The sequence below is a fragment of the Stenella coeruleoalba genome (assembly GCF_951394435.1).
Source record: "Stenella coeruleoalba genome assembly, chromosome: 1".
In the NCBI taxonomy this organism is placed as follows: Eukaryota; Metazoa; Chordata; class Mammalia; order Artiodactyla; family Delphinidae; genus Stenella; species Stenella coeruleoalba.
Genome location: NC_137169.1, coordinates 32175125 through 32201120, shown reverse-complemented (window position 1 = coordinate 32201120; position 25996 = coordinate 32175125). Strand labels below are relative to the sequence as shown.

Genomic DNA, 25996 nt, shown 5'->3' with positions numbered 1-25996 from the left:
CAAATATCATACATAAATACTAAGCAAGTTTGGTATTAATTTTATTCTATTTTCTGTATAACTTTAAGTACATAAAGGTTCATTTCCGCAGGCCTCAGGAAATGGGTAGAAATCACAGGACAATCTCTCTTCCCACCAAAAGAAGTTGCATATTTTGGTAAAGTGTTTGTCCTAGAGGAAAAACTGAAATTTACATTAGCAATGCTGTGCAAGATTTTTACACAAGACCTAAAACCAGCCTGCAATGGAGATTTTAGTCCTCTGTTCAGGTGCCCAGACAGAAGCCAAAAGCTGTTGAGCATGACAGGGCAAGGAAGCAATGAAGACGGATGATGGGCACCCAGCATGGAAGGAGGAAGGGAAGCCAGATTCCTGGGAATGGTGTGGTTTTCCTTTTTTTTTCTCTCTTTTTAAGTCATCTCTGTAGGAAGGTGCTGGGCAGGGGCCCCAGAGAGAGGAAGGGTCCAAGACTCCTTTAGCTGGCCTGGGTGCAGGGCACCACCACAGCAGCTAACACAGGACAACCTACTATCTCAGGTTCGGGCAGATGCAGGATGGAATGCAGAAGAAAAGGAATGCTTACAGGAAATCATTTTGCTTGGAATGCTAGATGGCCAAGCTTCAGCCTTTGGTCCCGTGCAAACCCTTGCCTCACTTGTCAATAGTGAAAATTAGTTTAAGTTAGGAGAACCAACTAGGATCACACCAGCTTCTGCTACCTTCACGCTCATTGTTAGAAAAAGATTAACTTGTGTGAACATTGTGATCTGTTAATTCCTGGGGACTGCTTTATCCTTCCCCGAAGACTATTTGTTGGTCAAATAACCCCAAAGGCTGAAAGCTAAAACACACCTGTCCTGATGTGCAGTTCCTGAAAAATGGACTGGCTGTATGGTTGAGCTGATACGGAAAAGCTGCACCTTCCTGCAGAAGATCAAAGACCTGCTATCCCACCCCAAATCTCAGCCTGAGGTATATTTCAGTGAAGGCAGGTAGCTGTGCTTCTCAAAGCAGAGAAGCAGTTTAAGAGCAGAAAGGTAGAGGAAATCTAAAAAAGAACCGTCTTGATACAGATTTGTCCCACGGTGTGAGGGAGAGGGCAAAGAACCCAGTGGCACTTCGCTTATCCAGCAATTTCTGTCACTGTGGTGACCAACTTCCGCCCATTCCATATGGTCTTGAACTGCTCAGGGACTGGGAACTCATTCTGCAAATAAAGAAACAACAGGTTTAAACCCAAGCTAGGCAATACCCTGGGGTTAATTAAATCTTAACTTTCTCCCAATGCTTGCTCGCACTAAACTCTGAGAGCAAGTAGGATGTAATGAGAGAGAAACTGAATCCACCTGAGAAAGCAAGGCCGTGGAACTGGCAGCGCACTAGCAGCGCCACATCTTCTAGACCACCTCCCCCACCGCTGACAGTGAAGCAGCAGCGCAGTGTAGGAAGGAGAACAAAGGCTCCAAAGCTAGACAGATGTAGGTTTGAGTCTGTTTCTTACTGTTCACTGATCAGTGACCTTGCAGACTGTTAAACCTACGAGGCGTAGATGGGAATGTGTATGGCTTCACGGCACCAGCTCAATAGGGTGCTGTGATTCAATCCCATTCCTTTTTGACTACCCTGAGCATCTGCTCTGCCTAAGAAAGGCAGAAACCACCCTCCTTTGGGGGTCTACTTCGTGGGACTACCTCATGTGTCTGTGCCTGAGGTGTGCACTGCTGGGCTGCACCCACTTGGTGCAGAGTGTCCATCAGCTGCGTTGGAAGACTTCTCCTCCAACGCAAGTCTTCAGTCCCTTCTGATTTCAGACCATACTACTAAAGAGATCAAGGAACTTACGAAGTCATCGCCTTCTGTAGGAATGAGGACATTCATCTCAGAAGATTTGGCACTGACTATCTCACAATCCAGTGAATTCTTGCTCAGGTAAACGTGGCAGCCATCTGTTTTGTTGATGGAAATGGTTGGCACTTTACCCATTACCTGCAGGGGAAACCAAGAGCACTGAGTCCCAGCAGCCAGCAGAACAAGTTAGCTGTGGGAAAAGCTTTCACTGTTTCACGGGCTTACATGAAAAACTCACAGGTGTACAAGATACTGGATACTAGGGGCGGGTGAGAATGGGTACTGGAAAGAGCTCGTGATAAGGGCCAACTCTTCCTGCCACATCCAAAGCAGCTCAGCTTACAGACTCTGTAGAGTCAGATTCCCACCACAGCAACATCTGTGGGTCGGCTGTGTCTCTTTCAATTAATTCCTAAGGGACTAAAGGAAGGAGCCAAGTATCAAGTTACCTGAACTTTGACATCCCTACTATTGATTATCTCCACAATGCCCACCACGTCATCGAACACCAGACCGAGTTTCTTACAGTTATCTAGGAGAAGAAAGGGAGCGGGTCAACAGTATAACTTTAAAGGAAAGTACTCGATTTAAGAATTAAGAATTTAAGAATCTCTAGAAATAGGGTAGCTATGGTTCCAGCCCTCTCAAGCTCTAGGACAGAGCCTGCCTAGGTCAACAACAAGAACTCACCTACTGTAATGGAGTTAATTTTGCCCTTGATTTGCAATGTTGAGTTGACACACTTGAATATGTAAGCCACCTGTTTCAGCTCTGTGTCATCTATCACCAGGTTGGAAACATTCTCCTGATTTTCCTGTTAAAGAGATATCCCTTTTAGGAATCTCATCATTAAGCACATGCCACCCCAAAACACAGACTATGCCAAACTTTCATTCTTGCAATCTAAGCCAGAACCCTGTACTCATTTGGCTGTGCTCCGTTTAATCGCTTTGTCCCCACTCCTTGTTCCCCCAGTCCTGGCATTTTTAACTCACCACTCTCCACTTCTTGCCCTCCAGTTCAAGTAGAGCTGGCTCCTTCTTTGTGACTGGTTTGGGGGAAGGACTGACTCCTGGTTTAGATGCAGAGAATGGTTTGGGGCCACTTCGTACTGGAGCACTCTGAGCCTTCAAGGCAGGGTTCTTGTGAGTCTTCAAGTCATCAGATACATGTTTCAGGGCTGTAAGAACAACAGCTGCCTTGTTCCTGTCCTTCATACCAGGGCTTTGGGCTGAGGCAATAACCAACTTCTGCTATCAGAAGTTAAACTGATCCTTAAGAAAAAATTCAAAGCCCCAAACCAGAGCCTTTGAGATGTTCTCTCACACACAGCTTTGGAGAAGCACTTTTATAATTTTTCTTCTACCCCAAGATTAAATTATAAAGTTCCACTTAAAAAATAAAAAAAGTGGAATGTGTGTGTATGGGGGGATGGGTATGTAAAAAGATCTAGAAAGACATACTAAGTATCAGTATATACTCACAAAATACGTACGTAGTTTTTAAAGCAACAGAGGAAGAAAAAGTAGTATGTGATAATAAAGAAAATTTGGTAAAAGGAAAAGAACCCTCACAGCTAACCTACGACCTCCAATCAGTGTTAGCATTTGAAACTCCCCTTACAATAATTTTTCTATTCATAGTTGTTTTTTATTTAGATATAAGCATGCACACTGTTAAGAAATTTGGTTTAACCAATTAACACAATAAAAATTTTCTCAAGTTAACCTATAGTTTCTAACAATATCTTTTTTGGGGGCTTCCCTGGTGGCGCAGTGGTTAAGAATCCGCCTGCCAATGCAGGGGACATGGTTTCGAGCCCTGGTCCAGGAAGATCCCACATGCCGCGGAGCAACTAAGCCCATGCGCCACAACTACTGAGTCTGCACTCTAGAGCCCGTGAGCCACAACTACTGCGCCCACATGCCACAACTACTGAAGCCCACGCGTCTAGAGCCCGTGCTCCGCAACAAGAGAAGCCACCGCAATGAGAAGCCTGTGCACCGCAACAAAGAGTAGCCCCCACTCGCCCCAACTAGAGAAAGCCTGAGTGCAGCAACGAAGACTCAACACAGCCAAAAATAAGTAAATAAATATATTTAATAAATAAATAAAAATATCTTTTTTTTAAGGAAAAACATTCGATAATCACCCTCAACAGGCTGACACGTGCCTTGCTTGTGGACACGGCCCAATCTATATAACCAATACTGGCGTTTCAGCTCCACCACTCCTAAACACTGCATGGTTCACTGCAGAAAAAGATTTAATGGCTGCATAGTATTGCGTCAAGAGGAACATACCACAGTTAACCATTTCTCTTACAGTGGGATATACAGGTTGTTACACCATTTTTAGCTACTGTGAACAACAATGTATAAAAGTTGTTCTTTCAGTGTTTTTATAGGTAGATTCCTAGGAGACTGCTGTATAATTTAGACTTCCACCTACTGTGTATAAGGGTGTCTACTTTCTCTACACCAACATCAGGTCATTCTTACGCAAATTTTCCATGTGACTAACATACACCCTCTGAGGACGTGAACCACCCCCTCCAAGATGACCTCCTGAAGAGACCACACGGTAACTGGGAAAAACCTCTAGGGAAAACTGCCAGCACCACGTCTTGGCACCACAGGGTAGGTACTCTGTATATGCCCCTTAATATTAAATCACTTTCCTCTGAGGAGAGAGATTCCCCCAACTATAATGAGCCATTGTCAATTTCCATTTGAGCCAGCTCTGCTATCCCTTTAGGCAACCTGAAGGAATGTGACACCCCAAATGAATCTCCCATATACAAACCACGGTTCTGGTTTACAGACTGTCAGGTCTCTAGTCGGTAAGTTCTTGCCAAAACAACTTATTCACCAACTCTTCTTGCCAAAGCATTCACTTACCATGTGTGATGCTCTCCCCCTGATTAATCTGTGCAAACAGTGCTGAGCGTGAAGCAGACTCATCTGAGCCTGAACTGGTGGGGGCTGGAGGGGGAGGTGGGCCTGGTGGGGGGGGAGGAGGACCCGATCCAGCAGAGGGTCCCGATGGCAATCCACTCAGTTCTTTTGCCACAGGCCCCTGGAACAGTAAGTGCAGGTAACACAGTCAGCGTCTCTTCCCCTCTGTACCATCCCCAGTAGGGCCCTGCATGTGTCCAAGATACATGGGGTACCCACTGTGGCCCTTGATGCAATGATTAATGCTCCCTACCCACACCCAACTTGGCTTTATTCCTTCTCACCCTTTCCCAAGGATCCAACTCAACTCCGTTTTTCAACCTTCACATTTTTCCAGCTCTGAACCTATAGTTCTAAATACTTACTTAGTGTGTCACTGGTACCTCAGACTCACAAAGTCCAAGACTGATTTCACCATCACACCCATGTCTCTATTTCAGTGAGAGATATTATCAACCAAGCTTGACCATTCAATCTTCTTTGAGTCTTCCAAACCCCTCGATCTTAAATCAGTTTATTACCTTGGTTATATCTCATTCTTTTTTGTACCAGCCCCTAGTGCCATGAGCACTTCCATAGTCTGAGCATAAGCCCTTACCCCTAACCTATATGCTAAGACTCTTTTAAGGACAAATAGGATCATTATCACTCTCTTGCTCAAATACCTCTGATAGTTACTTATCACCTATTATAAAGTCTAAAGGTCTCAACTACCTTCCTTTCCAGCCTTTCCTCCTAAATATGTGACTCTCTCTCCTTATTGAAGCCAGATGACCAATCTCTACACTTACTCTGCATTTACTTTGTTTAAGCTTTGCTGTTTACTAGTATTCCCATTTCTCCCACTTCTGTCCTATACCTGAAAAGTCTGACTATACCTCTTCAAAGTACAGTCTCTCCCAGTGAGAATCATTCTTCTCTTCTTCATACTCTGTAGTGTGTACCTTTATTATAGCACTTAGCTTGGTGATTTGAAGTGGGGTTTCGTATCTGTATTTTTAAGCTTCTTGAGGGTTGGCACAGTGTAACTCATTCATCTGTCTCTCCTTCCAGCCCAATCATTGTCCCTGACCCATGTTTACTGATGCTGAATAGAACTGACTATTCCTTCTCTGACCCTTGCTTTCTTTACTCTTTTTCCCCTTTCCTTCTCTCCTTTTTCTTTCTACCCTCCACTCTGAAGACTAACATTCCTTCTTAGACCTTGGTAGTGCTAAAGTCTAAGAAACCTGCAGATCCTGGAGGTTTCCTGGAGCGATGAAGGGAGGGGAGGAGCACTCACCGTTTTGCTCCAGGCCAGGCCAGTGGCATGGAACTCCTTAATGTAAGCCTGCAGCTCTGTCCATATACTCAAGTAAGCTTTGACCCAGTCCACATGCTTCTTATCCCTGGGAGAATTAAAGAAGAACTCATCACAGGCAGTCAGGGTACATTACAATAGTGATTCCAGATCCCCTCCTATCTGTGAACTCACATGCTCTTGCCTGTGGCGTTTTTTAGGCTCTGCTCAACTGCGTAACTGAGCTTTCCTTCTTTTTTTGAACCTATTCTCTTACCCTAATTAGACCAAAGTCCATATGGATAGGGACTCCAGATTATATCTTTCTATCTCTTACAGCAGTATTCCTCAAACATTTTTTAAAAGTAGCAAAACCACTATTTCAAAGTAGACCTTAGGCAGAACCTAATATACAAAACTGATAAAAGCAAACATTCTGTGCATGAAGCCATGGTAGAGAGGTCTCTCGAGCATCACTGTGGATCTCTAGGACTCCAAGAAACTCAAGTGCCTTATAGCATAAGCCTTATGTCAAAAGTATGCCCTCCTCCTAAGAAATTAAAAATAAAAACTTCTGTTAGGAGGAAATAGTCAGTATTAAATTATAGAAACAGCACTGCACTATAGTTCAAGTCTCCTCTCTCTAATTTAAAAAAAAAGTTAAAAAAATTTTTTTGGCTGCGTTTGGGTCTTCATTGCTGCGCGTGGGCTATCTCTAGTAGTGGCGAGTGGGAGGCTACTCTTCGTTGTGGTGCGTGGGCTTCTCATTGTGGTGGCTTCTCTTGTTGCAGACTGCCAGCTCTAGGCCCGTGGGCTTCGGTAGTTGTGGCACACAGGCTCAGCAGTTGTGGCTCATGAGCTCTAGAGCACAGGCTCAGTAGTTGTGGCGCATGGGCTTAGCTGCTCTGCGGCATGTGGGATCTTCCCCAACCAGGGATCAAACCTGTGTCCCCTGCATTGGCAGGTGGATTCTTAACCACTGCGCCACCAGGGAAGTCCTCCTCTCTTCTTATACATTATTAGCTGGAAGAGTTTATGATTGTTTAGCATAAAGCCTAATTTCCTCAACTATAAATTGCAGAGTATATGGTGGAGTATAATGAAAACATTGTGATGCTTAATCCCAGGTTACTGGAAGGATCAAGGAGCAGCCTGGTGTTCTGGGACATTTTTCACCCACATGAAGGCTTATTCCTTCACAGATGTTGGATAACTGATGATGGATGGAAGAAAGGAAGGGTTTGGAGAGTTATGCAGCTAAGTAATACCTGCCTGCAGTCACTCCAGCTCAAAACCAGCAATGGAGAAGTAGACACTGGTGGCCACGTGTGGTTGGACGTACAATGACTCCCCTTGTGCAATACCTGCAGTGGTCAGGCAGCCTTCATCTCACTTTACCTGACCACGTGAATAGTCAGGGTAATTTTCTAGTAAATCTTACTGAATCTTTTGCAACTGGGCCAGTTAGAAGTTTTCAACAAAGGAACAAAATCTTGACCACACAGGCAAATAAAAGGGCATTAGACCATTTTACCTCCTAAACCTGGAAGGGTTAAGGATGAGAAGACTCGAAAGTCCTCTACATGGCTTCCCTGGTGGCGCAGTGGTTGAGAGTCCGCCTGCCGATGCAGGGGACATGGGTTCGTGCCCCAGTCTGGGAAGATCCCACATGCTGCGCAGTGGCTGGGCCCGTGAGCCATGGCCGCTGGGCCTGTGCGTCCGGAGCCTGTGCTCCGCAATGGGAGAGGCCACAACAGCAAGAGGCCCGTGTACCACAAAAAAAAAAAAAAGTCCTCTACAAACCCTGGAGAAAAAGCAGAAGAGGAAACAGAAACACTTCCTGCTTGCAAATGCAGCTTCTATGAGCCAATATCTATCAAACTTTCCAAAAAGCAGCCCTGAGATAAGAGAACCAACACAGCAGCCAAAGGCAGTCTTAACTTAACACAAAGCACTACTCCAGCAAGTAACCAGCTGGGTTTGTCCTTTACCCCTTGAGGACAGGCTGGACTTACACGTCTTTGTACTCCTTGAGGACTCGGTTTGTATAAAACATGGCAGCATCATTCATTTCCTTCACATAGGGACCAGGCTTGGGAGCCTAGAAAAAGAGAAGCTGTCAGTGACTTGGGGCCTCTCCAGCCGTATCACCTTGCCTCTTTCAATCTGTCCCTTCCCTCCCATGGAAGCTGTGCCGCTCACCATAGCCACCCAGCCCAGGGCCTGGATACTTTCGCTGACACCTGACAGGTGATTGAACAATTTGCTGCCTCTGTTCTTCTCCCGAAAGGTTATCACTTCTTGGATCTGCTCGGAGATGGGTGCCAACAAATCGGAAAGCTTATTCTAGAAAAAGATGCAAGAAAAGACTGAGGTTAGTGTATTTTTATAGAAGCCTTTATGTTGCTCAACTCTGATCCTCAAGGCAAGAATTCTTCACGAACTACAACAGCATGCAAATAAACTCTGTATTTATCTTGCAAAGATTCACATGGCTACAATACTGCTCATCATCTCACTCTCCTTAGACAGCTCTAACTACCCAGGCTGGATTTTGTGGTTCTTCATGATCAGGACCCATACTCCAGCTGTACCACAAAATTCTACCATTTCTGCCACTTGCCTCTTTTCTGTCCCACTAACAGCAGACACTAGTTCATTTCTGGGCTCCTCTCTTTCCATCTATCCGTGTGCTCCTCTGCGTCATGAGGGACAGCACTCCACCAACCACACCCGCCTCCTACAGCATCTATCGTCAGCATAACCAATTCTGGCACCTTATCACACACCAGCACAATTTATTAATGGACCCATGTAAACATGCTTTTCTTTGTCATTGATTCTTCAAAGACAAGGGCTTTGTCTTAGCCCTCTTTTATAATCCGTATAGCCCTCAACACGCTGCTAGCCATATAGCAGCTGCTGAGAAGAGATCTGTTGAATCAAATGCAATTAGAGGGCTTGGCACTTGAGCAGACAGCTTAGCAAAATGGATGAATCTTGTGTTTCTGTGTTTTCATCCGAAGCTTGGTTTCCTGAACATCTCATTTCTCAGATCTTAGCATGAGAACAGTCTAAAGCAGGAGTCGGCAAACTTTCTGTAAAGAGCCAGACTGTAAATATTTCTGGCTTTGCAGGCCATACGGTCTCTGTTGCTATTTTTCAACTCTGCCGTTGTAGTGCACAAAGCAGCAACAGACAATACTTAAAAGAATGGACATGGCTGTGTTCCAAAAAAAACTTCATTTAAAATAGGTGTCAGGCCAGATTTGGCCTGCAGACTACAGTCTGCCAATCCTCGATCTAAAGCAAGGGAAAGATAATAATGTCTCAGCTGCCTGATTTGTTGTGGAAAGTGTGGGCTTGGAAAAAAGGTTTAGACAAAATGCTTTAACTATTCGAGACAGATTAAAAATTAGAGTCTAACATATTTAACATTATCTTACGCTATTTTTACATTATTTAGGCATGCCAAGGGTTCACAGGTATTAATACAGCATTAGTAGGAAGACTTATTTTATTAGCCTTCTGCCTAGGAAAGCCAAATGCAAAAAGAAGAAATGAAACAAAACTAAAATGTTTGGCTCTGAGAAAAATCTAAATTTTCTCTAATTTATTTTCATACTTGTGGCAGCATAAAATCTTGAGGTAGGAATAAAGTTAAAGAGAGATGCCTAACCACTGAAGGGTGAGGGGAGAAGCAGTGCTTTAGGAGTTTTAGGATCTCCCCAGCAGCCTTACTAAGCCCACCCATAGTGGAGCAAGAGAACCACTCTCTGGGTCCCAAAGGGCATAGGGGACAATATGATGAATTTGGGCTAAGAATGTCTATTGAGAGAAGCAGCAAAGTCCCAGGGATAACTACAGTCCTAAGTAAAGTGATAGAAAAAAAGCCATTAGAGCCCAACAAATATATACTCAATGGCACATTCCCACAGTAGCGCTTAAAATCTGACTCTCCCTCTGGGACTTGGTGTGAACATACATGAGCCTAGTAGGTCTATCTTAGCATGTTGTGATAGCTTAGCAGAAAGCTCTCAACCTGTCCTGTGCCTCAAACCAACTAGTAATGAACTTACGCCTGCTGGCTGCTGGCATTGAGAGGCTGTAACCAAGAGCGCTCGCTCCAACTTCAGACCCGTGTGGACCATCTCCGCCTGAAAAGGAGAGGAAAGGAGAAGAATCAGCTATCAATGACACTTTACAACTGTAGAGGTCCTGGTAAGAATAACCTGAAACCTCCACTTGCATGTACTCTGGTAGCAACCCAGGCACTGCATGTTGATTTCTTCAAGTACTCCTGATTCTTGGGACTGATGGCAGACTAATATATCATTATTCCTGCTGGAACTAATCAGGGATATAATCCAGAGTTGGAAATGAAGATAACTGGGGCTAGCTTTCGATGAAGTCAAGTCAGCAACTGAACATGCAGTGCGATATGAAGTGCACTGAAAATCCCTCTTACCTCTCATCACCTCCCCCGCCCTCCCAAATCTGTTCTCAAGAACTAGAGGTAAGAGTTAAAGCAAAAACCTAAATTTATGCCTCAAATTCTCAAGGTATTTACTCCTTTGTGTTAAAGCTATTTTTCAAAAGTTGGACCATGACCTATCACAGGTAATTAAATCAACTTTGTGACCCCATAACCTGCACTTTATTAAGTGAAGGAGAATAGAACAATGAGTGCAATACATCAACTGGAAATTATTTCCAAAAAAAAAAGTGCAACACAAGTAGCATAATGTGAAACTTATATCTTAGCTACAAATATGCATTTCTTTTTTTTCTTTTTCTTTCTTTTTTTTGGCTGCGCTGTGCGGCATGCGGGATCTTAGTTCCCCAACCAGGGATCGAACTCATGCCCCCTGCAGTGGAAGTGCAGTGTCTTAACCACTGGACCACCAGGGAAGTCCCACAAATACGTATTTCTTACTGAAGGTCATGACCAAGCGTTTAAGAAACATGAGGCTATAAGCACTACAAATACAAAAATTCAAATTCAAGTCATATATTTTTTTCTGGATTTGTATTTTTAAAATATAAAAGTAAAAAAATATATATATAAGTGATACGTTTTAAAACCTTTTCAAATGTGACCTACTGTATAAAGTAAAAATGCAAGCCCCACACTCCTATCTAAGTCCCAGTCCCACCCTCTAGAGTTAACACCATTGCCAACAGATGGTATATAAGAGGCTCCAAATAGCTCTTCCAAAGATCAAGCAACCAGTTTTGCTGACGGGTCAGGAAGATCCTAAACATGGTTCTTGCTGACAAAGGATCACTTAGAAGACTAGCAGGAGGATTCTGGGTCTCAGAGAAAGAGACAGAGTAGGGGCGGGGGTGACAACGTGGGTAGCAGCACATGAAGGGAGGTTGGTGGAGAGGCACCTGTCATTGCCTACTTCACATTCGTACTGTGGGCTAAGTATGAAAATAACTCACATTAGCATAGCTTTAGCATAAGTACCATGCTTAGTTTTATAAATGCTAAGTCATGATGATGACTCCTTTGAATAAGCCACCCCAGGCTTGGTTATATAACACACTGGGATCAGGCTGGTAGCATGTTCTCACTACAAAGATGAACCAAGCCACATTTTATGCACGAAGCAAACTATCTGTATAAAAGAAGCCCATGCGGAATATGTGATAAAAGCAGGGAGCCTGGAAAAACCTGAGGAAATGTTCCAGTGCGTGGACTGAGTTCCTCAGTGCAGGTAGAAGAGAAGGAGCCAGGAGCCTCTCAAGGGGCTCTTCAACCAAGAATGAGTAGGATCTGAAGAAAGCCACCAGTCCTTAAAAGAGGGAAAAAGGGGCCAAACCTCCTTACATGCTTCTGCACATCTCCCCCAATCTCTTTACTGATCTTGAGGTACTCTGCCACAGGACCGGCCAAGAGTGAGTCAAATGCTTGCACATATGGAGTCGTTCCTGCTGAAGACAGACACACCACGAAGAATTGGTCACACACCAGAAAGAGGATTTGTTAAAGGCACTTCCATATGAAAGCAGAGAGGCAAGGTAACACAGTAAACAGAAGGCTGGAGCATGAGTCAGGAGCCTGTGTTCTAGCTCCAGAACCACCATTAACTTCTTGTGCGACCCTGGCTAAGTCCCGTTTTCTTGCTGAGCTTAATTTTCTTTACCAATAGAATGAAAATAAACAAAATGATCCCCCTCAAGGTTACTTTTAGCTCTAACATTCTGACTCAATTGGGCATGTGCAAAATGGCCAATTTGCCAATTGTCTGGAGAGAGGAAATTTAATATCACTTGTCATTTGACTTATACTAGAGTCATTTTGCTAAAGAAAGAACAGGAAATATCACACAAGCAGGAAGTTCTCGTGTTAAAATAACTTAACCACAGGCCTCCCTGCACAAGTCACTTCCTCCCTTATCCGTTCACAGCAATAACGAATTATAGGCAATGAACTTTCTAGATTAAACATTTTAGGGAGTTAGCTCCAAAGGAAGGAATATACTGCGACAGAAGAATTTCCGGCCAGGACACCAAGTATTCACCACTCAAGGTATTCTGCTGGCTTGTATGCTGCTTACCTTTTGCAGCACTGTCTGCATACCCACAGTGCATGTCAGAGGCCTGGGAGACTGCCTCCAGGCGGCCCACTGCTCTCTCCAACCTTTCTACCAGATTTTGCATGTCAGCCATAATGTAGCACCTGCTGAAACAGATCAAATGTCATTTGTGGTTTTAATATTACATAGAACCTAGGGAGAAAAGAAAAAAAGAATACCCTGGGAGTGAAGAGGATGCCAATTCTGAGGAACAGAATCATTTTACAGTAAAATAAGATGGAAGATAGTCTAGCATATTTGCAAAATCATAGAGACTTCATTAAGCAAAAGAACTACCCAGGAAACAGTGTTAACTGAAAGCAAGTGCTTACTCATTCAAATACTTACTGGATATCACCAAATAAATATTTGTGTAAGAATTTAGAATTTACAAAGTACAGTCTCATATATTATCTCAGTTTAAGCCTCTCAACAACTATTTAGGAATGGAAAGATAATTACTATACTCTCAGAGATAGGAAACAATTTCAGTGAAGTTAAATGACTTGCCTATAGTCTCACAGTTAGCTGGTAGGGAAGCCAGTCCTCAAATTCAAGCCTTATGGCTCTAAGTTTTGTGTTTTTTCCTACAACATCCTGCTGCCTACATATGGAATGCCCAAATCCAAGATGAATAGGGTATTTATCCTGCCCCCAATAACTTACAGTCTAATAGAGAAGACTTTACATGTGTACTAACGACTGTAAAACAAATAGAAAAAAAAAATTAAGGTGACATAAGTTGCAGAGAGAATAACACAGGATTTCAGAGAGGGGAAGAATATATCAGCTGGAAGGATCAGATAAGGCTATTATGGCAAAGCTTCCAATTGAGCCGGCTTCAAATGAAGGTGGGTAGGATCTGGATATGCAGCAGGGAAGGAGAACAGACACACCCAGAGAGCTTGTTACAGATCTTTCACAAGTACCAACTTATCTGAACTAGCCTCATTCAATGTCTAATATCCTAAAGAAAGTAAGCTCCAAAAGAGAAGGGACCTTCTCTGGTTTGTTTCCTAAACAAGTTTATCCTCTACCATCTAGACCACTACCTGGCAGGTAGAAGGTGTTCAATAAATATTTTAGAAGTTAATGAACCTGAAGTATAGTATCCCAGAACTCCAGAAACAAGGGTTCTGAAAGTTACCCACAAATATACATAAATGAGTGTTAATGTTATCAATATACATCGACATAAAGTGCTTTAGATTATAGGTGATCTCATAAAAATCAGTCAGTGTAATCACAATCAAAGACTTGACTTGGAGAGATGTCATTTCAAAGCGTTAATTTATTCAGGCAACTGAAGCCGAATGAACTCAACTCCCTTGAAGCCACCTAAAATGACCATAGCAATTATAATTCCCTCAAAGACAGCTACATGACAGAATATCTCATTTAACACACATTGTCTTCCCTGTGGAAGAGAGAAGCAACTCAAAAGATAAACTAAGGAAGACAATATCATCCCTGTCCATTCTTTTCTGTGTACAGGCTCTGATCTCTCAGAGCCCGGTGATTTGCCAGAGAATGTTGTTTAAAAAAGAATCAAGGAAAAAAATAAGAATGCGAACCAAATAAACCTTTCCATTCGCCGGCCTGAAGAGGTAGCAGAAGCCTCCAAATCTGTACTCTACTCAAAATGGAACAGACTATGGAGCAGACTATAAGTATCCAATATACTCTCCCTTATGTTATGGCACAATCACCCAAATATCCAAACTGCTGCCCTGTTCATTCTGGATACTATCCAGGGACAGACACATATAATCCACCACACTCTGTAAATCCCAGGGGAAAAGGCAGTGACTGCAATAAACTCCCAAGCTACCTTGCATTAATAAATACCACCCATTCTGTTATAAAACATGTTCCTTCGGACATAATGGATACTATAAGTTCCGGCCAGTGTGAACATGATAACACAGTACAAGCATCTCTAAAGGCTGCCAGGGTTCGTGAATACTTACCAATCTGAAAAGCTTAATAATACAGCTTCATGGATTTTGGTTCCTTCTTTTCCATCTTTTACTTGTACTTTAAGCTTTCAATGCTAAACAAGCTATGGTTCTGCTGTTTAACTTAAGCAGAATGAGAAAAGACAAAACAGCTATCATTATAGCTAATCTCATTCCACCACAAATCAAATATAGGAGAAGAGTTCCTAGTTTTTTGTTTTTGGTGGGGGTGGAGTTAAATTTGAGATGTTATGGGAAAGAGTGTCTAGAATTGAAGGACCAAAAGACACACCTTGTCTTATTCTTTATGTATGCATATTCGTTCTTTAGGTGGTCATGTCCACTCCAAAGCTGTCAACTACCATTATCGCGTTACTATCCAGTCCACTTGCTGAGTGATACCACCACAACCACCTATAGACTAACAACTCCCAGAGCAGTGTATCCAGCTCAGGCCATCCTTCTGGGATTCAGAATTCCACCTAGACATCTCTACCTGGATGTCCCAAAGGACATCTGAAATGTCCAAAACAGAACTCATCATTTTCCCTAGCACTGCTCCCCCAGACTCACTGTCTCAGTAATCCAGCACTACCAGCAATCAAGATAGTAACCTGGAAACTGTTAAGCAGTACAGTATAGTGGTTAAGATTGTTGTTCTTGGGGCTTCCCTGGTGGCGCAGTGGTTGAGAGTCCGCCTGCCGATGCAGGGGACACGGTTCGTGCCCCGGACTGGGGGGATCCCACATGCCGCAGAGCGGCTGGGCCCATGAGCCACGGCTGCTGGGCCTGCGTGTCCGGTGCCTGTGCTCTGCAACGGGAGAGGCCACAACAGTGAGAGGCCCGCGTACCGCAGGAAAAAAAAAAAAAAAGAGTGTTGTTCTTTAAAGAAGTCAGAGAGACTGGGAGTTTGAATAGTGGTACTCACTGGCTCTGTGTCTCAGTGTTACCAAACTTTCTCAACCTCAGCTTCCTTACTTGTAAAACAGGGACAACAACAATATAAAATCCAAAGGGCTATAGTGAGAATAAATGAGGAAATACATGTGGAAGTGACTGGCTCGCTCAGTCCTGAAAAATGGTTAGGATTCCATAAACATTAACTAAATGACCTCCTTACTAATCTCATCAGTCATCAAAATCCATAGGCTCTATCTTGCATATCATAAATAGATGCCCCTGTCTTCATCCTGATTGATAAAAATTCGGTCATCATGACTTTGCCTAGATTACTGCAATAACCTCCTCACTAGTCTCCTCTAATTCCAGTTACAAACCCTGTTTATCCATTCTCCTTATTACCACAGTGATTCAGAGTAAAGTCCAAGCAAGGGTTTCCATAAACTGGCCCTGCTTTATTTCCTACTACTCTGCCAGTTTTATCTCCTGCCACACCTTTCCTCAACATTCTACAGCAACCCAGAACTACCTGCATTTTCCAGAAAGAGTTATGCTTTCTCTCACTTTTGAGCCTTTACAGTGCTATCCACTCTGCTTGGCTGCTTTCCCTTCCCAACCTGTTCCTTTTCTCATAACTCCTACTGCCTTTTTCAGATTCAGCTAAGGTGTCACCTCCTCTAGGAAGCTTTTCCAGTTTGGTATGTTTTCCCTTCTCAATTTGCCCCCTCTCCAGAATTCCTACTGTCCATTCAGTCTCAGCCAAGGTACGACCTCCCCAAGAAGCATTTCCAATATGTGCTCCCACATATCATTGTGTACTTATCTCTACCACACTTTAACACACTGGTTTAAAGTCATTTAATAGTCAACAGGCAGTCACCCTACAGAAGAGACCATGTCTTGCCTTTGTAATTCCAGTACTATAAACATGGTAGGCACTATAAATACAATAGGTTAATAAAGGTCCTTGGGAAAAATAAATACATAAGTGCCTTTACCCCCTTCTCCCCTCAACGCAAGTCTGGTTATCTCCTCTCTGTGTCAAATCTGGGGAGAAGTGTGTGTGTGTGTGGGGGGGGGGGGTGTTCCTTTCTTTAAAAAAAAAACACATTTTTTTTTGCCTGTTTGTAGGCTCTAGCAAACATTCCCATCTTTCAAATAAACGCTGCCTTCTTGGGCAGAAATTAAATTGATATAGAGATCTTCAAACCAAGTGTCATAAGGCAGATAACCTTGTTTATTAGATGATATAATATTAATTAAAAACAGAACTCCCTTAGAGTTGTAGGTGCTTTATATCATCAAACTGCTGCTTCTTTTGAGACTTAAAATAATTCTGTGACATATATTATAAAGATACTGATCCCCATCTTTAGAATGAAGAAATTGACAGAAGTTAAAAAGCCTGCTAGGTATCAACCAACCGGTGGGAGAGAACCTAACCTTGAGCACAAATTTTCTGAGGCTCTTTTAAGCAATTAAGTGACTAACCGGTTCATCACAGCATGCAGCCCCAGCTGTTTGCTAAGCACAGCACTGTGGGTTCAAGGTCTCTTTATGGTGTCTTTAGGCACATTATTAGCAGCTTTCAATTCCTCTGCTCTCAGTTTCCTCTATGGAGGCCAATATTTTTTCACATTCAGTAGACGACACATGTTTGGAAAGCAAATATTTAAAATAAGGTTTTTCCCAAGAATACAGAATTGCCAGAGCAGAAAACTATAGCTCTGCCTAATCTTGCTCCCTGCCATTTCTGACTGACAGTAGCCAAGAACTATATGTAAGCCTCCGTAAATGAAGGTGCAGATTCCCAACTATTTAAGCATTCATCATAAAAGCTTCAGAAGGAGAGGCAGTCCTAATTACCCAAGTCTAAATAAAACTTGGATTCAGGAGACCAAGGTTTAAGTCCCAATTCTGCCACGTATTAACTGTGTAAGTTTAGGATAGTCATTTAATGGACCCTCACTTAGCACACAGAGATGTAAGGATCAAAGGAGTTGGTTTTATAGATGAGTAGTTACTTCGGGAGCCTTAAAATGCAGTTCAAATGTAAAATGTTATTGCTGCATACCATGTAATAGAATACAGGCTCCAGAAACATGGCAATTTATCCATTCTCCCCACCCTGCTCCCCAGCTGCCCCCACCCCCAAAATCTGCAGCACCTAGAACAACCTGGCACACAGAAGACACTCATAACACGAAAGTCCTTAGCATTGTGACAGCTACTGAAGAAACAGAAGACCCGCGGTCTCTGCCCTCTAGAAGCTTTCATTCTTATTGGGAAGGGCAACGCAAATGAAATACCAATGGACTAAATACTGAAGACTATATTTTTTAAAGTTCCGTTAGAGATTAACTAATTTCATTTGGATTGGGAAAAGTTAAAGTTACCAGCTAATACAGTGGAGCTTTTTCTTTGCAGAATGTTGTATGGTCCTGAATTATATAGTATAAATGACTACATGCTTGGAGAAGAAATCAATGAGGACTAAAGGTAGTCTCAGGAGGTTTCAGGAGGGAAGTGGGGCATTTTGACAGAAAAAGTAAAAGAAAAAAGGGAAGACATTCCAGAGCAATCAAAAGCAAAGAGAGACCAAGAAGGCTATGTACAGAAAGTGTGAGAAGGTGAGCCCACATAGTCTCATGGGAAATAAGCAAGCTGGGCTAGGTTATGGAGGGCACTGAAACCTGGGCAGTATTTGAATTTGATGTTGTGATAAATGTGAAGCCATTCAAGGGTTTTGAGAGAAGGAATAATATGACGAAAGCAAAATTTTTACAAGTACTGTCTGATAGCATGGGTTTTGGAGGAAAAAAAGGGAAGATATTAGGGTCTAGGTTAGGTTGGAAGCTGTTCAACTAGCTGCAAAACAAAAAAGTGGTACTGTAGGGCTTCCCTGGTGGCGCAGTGGTTGAGAGTCTGCCTGCCAATGCAGGGGACGCGGGTTTGTGCCCTGGTCCGGGAAGATCCCACATGCCGTGGAGCGGCTGGGCCCGTGAGCCATGGCCACTGAGCCTGCGCGTCCGGAGCCTGTGCTCCGCAGAGGGAGAGGCCACAACGGTGAGAGGCCCACGTACCACAAAAAAAAAAAAAAAAAAGTGGTACTGTAAAAAATATTTTTGCTATCGCAAAGGAAAATAATAATCACTTTTAGGCCGCTAAGTGACCAGCACCTGAATTAACAGTAAAATAGTTTCTCTACCCTGAGGGAGTCTAGCAGGAGCAACAAAGCTACCTTCCACTGAATCATTGGCTCTCAGGATGAGGAGGGAGTCTAGAAAGCACCATCTGATGACAGAACAGACCTTTCAACATTCTCAGCAATTAGTCAGGTAGCCTCTATTCAAACACCTTCAGTGTGGAGAACCCAAGACTTCTGGAGGCAGCCAATTCCATTCACATAGCTCAAAGTATTTAAAAGTTCTTCCTTATATGGAGGCAAAACCAGTCTCCCTGCAACTTCCACCCACTGATCTTGGTTCTGCCCTTGGAGGTCACACAAAACAACTAAACATTAAACACAGAACAAGTATTAACTGTGTGGTACTAACTACTGAGTTACAGTAGCATTCAGAGAAGGGAGTCAAAGATGACTCCAGAGTTGCAAATCCAGGGGAGTAAGAGAATGATGACACTATAGGAAAAAAACAGGTTTCTGGCACGTTCTAGCTAAGGCAAGAAGATGAGGTCAGTTTTGTATGCACAGTTTGAACAGAAGATGAAGCTTCCAAGTGGGAATGTCCAGTAAATAGTTAGAAATTAGCTTGGGGAAGAATCAAGGCTAGAGATCAATGTTTACAAAGTCATCAGCAAGGAAACATCATAAAGTCATGAGACTGCATAGGCTTTTGGAGGGATATCATGCAGAGCGAAAAGAAACCAGGAGCTTGATTCTCCAGCAATTTCTTTTGTGGTCTGAAACCAAGCAAAATCAGAAATGGTCAGTGATTCCTGCCAAAGCTGCTTCATATTCTCATCATTCTAACAATTCAAGCAACCCAATTCCTTCTGCCTGTCATTCAGAAGTAAATGGAACCAGGTTACTCCTGCAGTTCTTGCCTCTTCTCACCAGGCAATTAAGGCAGTGGAATGAATTTCGACTCATAAGAAGTTGCTATGCTTAAAATGTTTTCTACTTTGTCAGGTAGTTGTTCCTCTAAGTCATACCCTTAAGTAAAATCGAAAAGAAAGCAACTACACAAGTCACCCTGTATGCTATGGTAGCCCAACTGATCTGCTTCAAAATGCTTCTGTTGGCCTTTGCTTTGTAATTCTGTTCCCTAGATGTTATCCTAAGAAAATAATACTAACGGGAAAACTGATAGGCATGAAGATGTTTAATGCTGTGTTAGCTTAGACTTCTAATTACAGGGGAAGAGCTAAATGCACTGTGGAAAAAGACCTGAAAAAGAACACAAAATTTACAGTGTTTGTCACATTCGAGTGATGGAGTTTTAGACAATTTCCCCGTTTTCCAAAATTTTTTTAACATAGTAATACAATTTCTTTATAATAGAAGACAACAAAACAAAACAGCTCCACTTGGATATCTCTCCTAAGCTACCACTAAACTATAAGGCATTAGTTAGTTCTGCTCCTAACAATATAGAAATTCTCATCACTAGACTCTAACATGCTACAGAGCAAAACCTACACATGCTAATAGGATACTTACAAGTTGGCTGATTTAACCCAGAAACCAAAGAACAGACACCACTTTGCCCCAGTAAGATGCCATCTAAATCTAACCCAAATCAGGAGCCACTGTTCTTCCCCAAGCATTTGGTTTCTCTGATGAAACCAATGACATTTAGTGCCTGAGTCACTGCCACCTGAGGTTTAGATTAAAACAGAAAGAAAGGCCTGTCTCCTGCAGAGGGAAAGAATTCTACCCAATATCAGCACTTGTCTCCTGACCATTAAACATGGTCCTCCATCTAAAATTCCAGGAGTGAGTAAAGCTAGTAATAGTGTACAAGCTGAAGTCAGACTTGAAAACTAGCTGTTTCAATGCTCTGGGGCAAATAGATAACTTTGTGTGGTCAAGGGCTCCCCTCTCTCTCACATTCAAGGAATATTATGAAGACTAACACCATAAAAGCATTCAGCAGGCATCTTTTATATTGTGTAAGGAAAAACTGCATTGGTTGATTTCAACTGGTAGTTGCTGTAAACAGAACAGCATTTCCCATTCTCATGCATAAAGATAGATTCAAGGATGCCATTTGTCCCTAACCATGATTCAGCTACAGCTAGAGATACAAAAAGATCTGCGACTGCAAGTCTATAATTAACTTACGTGTAGGAATTTTAATGACCTCTGGAGGGAAAAAAAATAAAAAACAAAACAAAAAAGCAAGCTCACTTCTTCCATTAAACATTTCAACTATAACTACTTTCCAGTAGAATAGAAAAATTTGATACAACAGGTCTGGTAATACAAGGCAAACAAAGCTGCACTGTAGCTGAGGAGTATTTTTAGAGTTGATGGTTTTTATTAGGTTTACATGATGGTATATCAAGAACAAATAGTTTCATGGTGAATGCTAGAGCTGCATTAATTTAAGGTTGATGAAACTACAGTCGACCCTTGAACAACACGGGGATACGGGCGGGCACTGGCCCTCAGTGCAGTGGGAAATCCTCCAATAACTTTACAGCCAGCCCTCCATATCTGCCCGTACAAGTGGACCTGCGCAGTTCAAATCCATGTTGTTCAAGGGTCAACTGTATAACAATTTTATCAGTCAAAATAAATCTTGAGTAACAACATCATAAACTACATCCAATGTAAAATAAATGATAATCCCTATCCACTAAACCAAGCTGTCTAAATGCAGGCAAAGAAAACAGGAATTTATATAGCCCCAGTATAGGGGAAATATAAATCTGCTGACTTGCACTGTCAACTAACACCAACCTCATTTCTAGTGAGTGCCTAAACAATGGCCTTTCTCTATTAAGATCACATCCTCTGAGGGAAAAAAACACAAAAAGGCAAGTTCTTCAAGGCCCACCCAGAAATTCCTTGAATGAACAATAATTCTTGATGCCTCAGTGAAACCCATGATTTATTCCTTGCAAGGTACCCAGCGTTTATCATGTGCCATACACTGGGCTAACCACGGCCATGGAGCCTGCCCTCAGAGAACTGAGTTGGAGAGATAAGACACTGCACAATCAGAGCTATGATACTTTCTCATGCATTGTTCTCAATCGGGGCAATTTTGTCCTCCAGGAGACATTTGGCAATGTCTGAAAACATTTTTGGTTGTCACAGTTGAGGGAGTGCCCCTGGCATCTAATGGGTAGAGGCCAGGGATACTGCTGAAATCCTACAATGCACAGGACAACCTCATGAAATGAAGAATCACCTGGCCCAAAATGTCAGTTATGCTGAGGTTGAGAAACCCTGTTCTAATGTAATAATGAGCAAAAGGTAGTACAAGAGGTACAAATAAAATGCTGATGTAATAGTTTAGGACTTTCTAAATTAGAATGTCACTCTGTACCACCCAATGAAAACTAAGATGAGGGTCTGACTGTGGAGAACTCTGTAAATTGGACAATAGAGTTTAGACTTGATTCTTTGGGAAAATGAAGCCAGTGAAGGGTTAAGATGAAAATGGTTCTTTTTAAAAGAGCAGTCTGGGGCTTCCCTGGTGGCGCAGTGGTTGAGAGTCCGCCTGCCGATGCAGGGGACATTGGTTCGTGCCCGGTCCAGGAAGATCCCACATGCCGCGGAGCGGCTGGGCCCGTGGGCCATGGCCGCCGAGCCTGCGCGTCCGGAGCCTGTGCTCCGCAACGGGAGAGGCCACAACAGTGAGAGGCCCGCGTACCGCCAAAAAAAAAAAAAAAAAAAAAAGAGTAGTCTGGTTATGGTAGAGAAGCTGAAGTATAGATATGAAAGCCAGTTTAGTAGAAAGTAAAGAAAGAAACTGATGAGGACAAGTCAAAGGAATAATCACTAGGACTGGCTAAGATATAGCTTGAGGATCCTCAGATTTCAAATCTCAGGATTAAATTTCAAACCAGAGGGTTCAACTTTCAATGACACTGCATTTGCTTGTTTAAGTAAAATGAATCTTTGACTCACCATACTTCACAGAAAACTGAAAGGAGGAAGTCACTTTTTAAAGGCTCAGTCCCTAGTTAAAAAAATAACTGCAACTAAACAAAGGTATATATAAGCAAGAAAAGGGGTGAAAAAAAAGTTCATCTTTCAGGTTGGAAACAAAACATTTTACAAACTAAACAGCTAACCTCCTCAAGGCAAAAATACACTCACTGAATCTTAACAATACCACCACTTTTGGTTTGCATGACAGGTTGTACTTGACAAAGTACTTTCACAGTTACCATTTTATTTAAACTCTGCTGAAACATAAATTATGTCCATCTGATTGATGAAGTATTTCTGGGGAAGAAAAAGGGGGGGGAAATTCCAACAGAAATTTCTTTATACTGGACAGCAGCAAGTCAAACAATCAGCAAAATGCCAACCACAGAATAAATCCAAACGCATTCATACAAGGCATCAAAAGCCCTTCACAACCTGGCAGCACCTACCTTTTTTTCTGGTCTTATCTTCTCCTACAAACCCCAGGCTCCAGTACTTCCCTGAACAATATAAACCCTCTCCTGCCTCCACACCTTTGTCTTGCTCTTTCTTCTAGTTGAGATATCTTATTAGACACCTTTGCTTAGATGTGCTGCAAACACCTCAAACTAAATATGTCCAAAATTCATTTTCTTTCCATGGCACCTCTCCAACTTGACCCTCCTCTCACAGTACCTATATTGGTGAATGGTGCTACCCAGTTCCCTAAACCAGAAAACCAGACAATCATCCTAGGCTACTGCTATTTTTTCATTTCCATAAACAATCAGCCTTCAACTCTATGGATTCCATCTTTTTAATATTGCTCAAATTTGATCCCTCCTCTCCTTCCCATTCTCATTGTCTTCATGGTTCAAGCCATGTTCAAGCTTCCAAACACTGGTCTACTTCCTCATTATGTTCCTTCCCCCTTGACAGGCTGAACTAAAACATCAATCTGACCACATCATTTTCCTACATAAGAGCCTGCAAAGCCTCCCCACAGCTTTCAGGGTAAGCTCCAAATTCCTTAGCATAGTTTACAAGGGCCTTCATATGGGAACCACCCCCACCCACTTCCTCCACTTCTCTGAGCATTACTGGAATTCCAGTCATGGTCTTTCACATGTCCAGATTCCATGTCCTTGCACTGGACCCTTTGGCTGGAAATCCCTTTTCCAGATTCACCATACGGCTAAACAAATCCTGCAGGACTTAGCCTCCCACTTCCTCCCTAAAGCCTGGAAAGCTGGCTCAGGTATTCCTCCTCTCAAGAGCCCTGTGCTCACACACTATGACACTGTAAGCCACCCCTGATTTACTTGTCTGCCTCCTCCTCCACTCCATGAGAACTACTTTATTCTTAGTCACCAGGGCTAGATGCCTCATTTAATATGTGCCTCACACATATCAAGGGCTCAATAAATGGCTGGTGAATGATTAATGTGCTGGGCTGCCCCGGTTTTCACTTGAACAGGGAACCCTATAAAGAGCTTCAACTGACAGTTCTGATACTAACTTCTGCCTTAAGTTCCTCATGCTCTCTTCACTGAGCTCTTCATGCTTCGAAACTCATCTTAAACCCTGCTTCTGCAGAATGGATTTTCCTGAGCCCCTCATTACATACTGCCAAAGCACCTTGTTCCTCTTTCCTAACACTCATCACATTTATAATTATTTGTTAAATTCCCTGCAAACACTGTCAGCTCCGTGAGGGCAGGGTCTACCTTGTTTTGTTGCTGCCTTCCCTGGATGTGGCCGAGTGCCTAACAAAGAATAAACACAATCTGTTACACTGAATTTAATCCTGTGAGGTGAGCAGAGATCTCCACTTAAAAGATGACAAAAATGAGGCTCAAACAAGTTAAACAAAGCGCCTATGGCTACCGATGCTTGGCAGTGGGACCAGCCCAAAACTGAGCCAACTGCTTTCACATCCAGAAGTATGCAACACCTTCAACAAAGTTAACTTGGCTTTTCAGGATCAGAGCTATAGACTAGGAGAAAGGGGAGGCTCTCTGATTGCAAACACAAAAACCCGATCCTCTCTTTTTAAAAAAACTGCCCAGGTGTGCCAAACAGGCTGCATTTTTTAAAAGTTCCACGCAGCGAGTAGCCTTTAACCTGCAACTGCCCGCGAGACGATACCTACTGGAAGACCACCCCAAGGTAGAGAGAGTTTCCTGGGAAATGAACGAGGGAAGGATATGGGGCCGGTAATCTAAGGAGCTGAGGTCTAGACTCCGACTGTTTCCGTCGCTCGCTGTAAGATCTTGGACCAGCCTCCTCTCTCCGGGGATCAATTTACCCATCCAAGCAATGGGGGCGAGACCAGGGATAGAGAAGATTCTAAGGTCTCGGAGGTTCCCTTCAGTCAGAGCACCTTAGGAATCAGGCCTCCGCTGAGGCTGATGGCCAGAACCGCGAAGTCCAGCGGAAGGGGCCTCCCCAGGAGAGCCTGGCTCAGTTGGTCACCGCGGCCCCACCTCAAGAGACCGCGCCCAGGATCCCGGGTCGGCCTGAGGGTCCCGGCGCCGGCCGCCTCAGGGGGGCTCACCGCATGCGCCTAGGCCAGAAGGGTCATTAACAACGCCAGGGGCCAGTGGGCCGCGGAGGGGACCATAGTCCCTACCCCGCCGCGCACACTCACCTCAGAGATCTGCCTCACCTCGGGACTGCGATCAGCCGCTCTCCACTTCCGGCAAGAACCGCCCAGCAATCTTCGCGCGACCCACTTCCGTGCCCTCACTGGGCGCGGCACCCCCACCGGAAATGAACCGCCGGCCGAAACGCCGGCCCAGAGGAGGGACCGGGGAAGAAGACTGGCAGCTCCGCTCTTGACTCCGCCCCCTACTCGCCACGCCGGGGAGAGAGAATCCCCACTAGCCTGGGAAAAGAGTCCCGCCCCCAAGGCGGGAGCGACGGGGGGCGTACCTAAGGCTAGCCACGCCCTTCTATCAACCGCAGCTGCCGGAATCGCCCGGACCAATGAAGGGCCGAAATTACTGGCTAAGCTCCACCCCCGGAGAAGGAGGACAGATGAGTGGTTAATTCTCCTGTCAGTTTGGCCTCATTGGCAAAGGCCGGTCCCTTTTCACAGTAGTCGGGAAGGGGTTCAACCCTTCAGTCCCTAATAGGGTCAAGCCGGAGGATTCTCTGAGGGCGGGAATCACGGGCGGCCGTCTACTCTCCGAGGGGAATCAAGGCTAAGCTCCGCCTCCCTCTGGGCGTTCAAACCTCAGTTTCCCCGTTTGTGACGTGGGGAGGCTATTGCTCTGGACAGTGTTTCGGGAGGACCTGCGGAGGCTGGGTGTGGGGAAGGGTCGGCGGGGGGGTTGGCGGGGGCGCTCGGGCCCAACCCCGCG

At 43.7% G+C, this 25996-nt stretch overlaps 1 protein-coding gene across 5 annotated transcripts; it reads right to left on the bottom strand.

The window, feature by feature from the left end:
* Window positions 1-23: 23 nt before the first annotated feature.
* On the bottom strand, window positions 24-25388 carry CAP1 (cyclase associated actin cytoskeleton regulatory protein 1). Of its 5 annotated transcripts, none has more exons than XM_079924644.1 (13): window positions 25282-25388; window positions 12651-12775; window positions 11921-12024; window positions 10164-10241; window positions 8287-8430; window positions 8100-8185; window positions 6088-6193; window positions 4749-4926; window positions 2844-3028; window positions 2539-2662; window positions 2298-2380; window positions 1843-1986; window positions 24-1207 (listed from the first exon to the last, which is right to left on the bottom strand). In XM_079924644.1, exons 2-13 carry the CDS (start codon window positions 12760-12762, stop codon window positions 1124-1126), a joined length of 1428 nt encoding a protein of 475 aa, XP_079780770.1. In that variant the 5' UTR covers window positions 12763-12775; window positions 25282-25388; the 3' UTR covers window positions 24-1123. The 5 variants fall into 5 exon arrangements, with proteins under 5 accessions (XP_079780770.1, XP_079780773.1, XP_079780769.1 ...); XM_079924647.1 differs by having other exon boundaries at window positions 11921-12021; XM_079924643.1 differs by having other exon boundaries at window positions 12651-12772; window positions 25282-25374.
* Window positions 25389-25996: the final 608 nt, after the last annotated feature.

Coding starts and splice junctions, on each gene's coding strand:
- CAP1 (XM_079924644.1), bottom strand. CDS start 12,762: ATGGCTGACATGCAAAATCTGGTAGAAAGGTTGGAGAGAGCAGTGGGC. Junction 12,025..12,650: donor TGCAGACAGTGCTGCAAAAG/GTAAGCAGCATA, acceptor GTCTGTCTTCAG/CAGGAACGACTCCATATGTG. Junction 3,029..4,748: donor GGGGGAGAGCATCACACATG/GTAAGTGAATGC, acceptor TTGTTCTTACAG/CCCTGAAACATGTATCTGAT.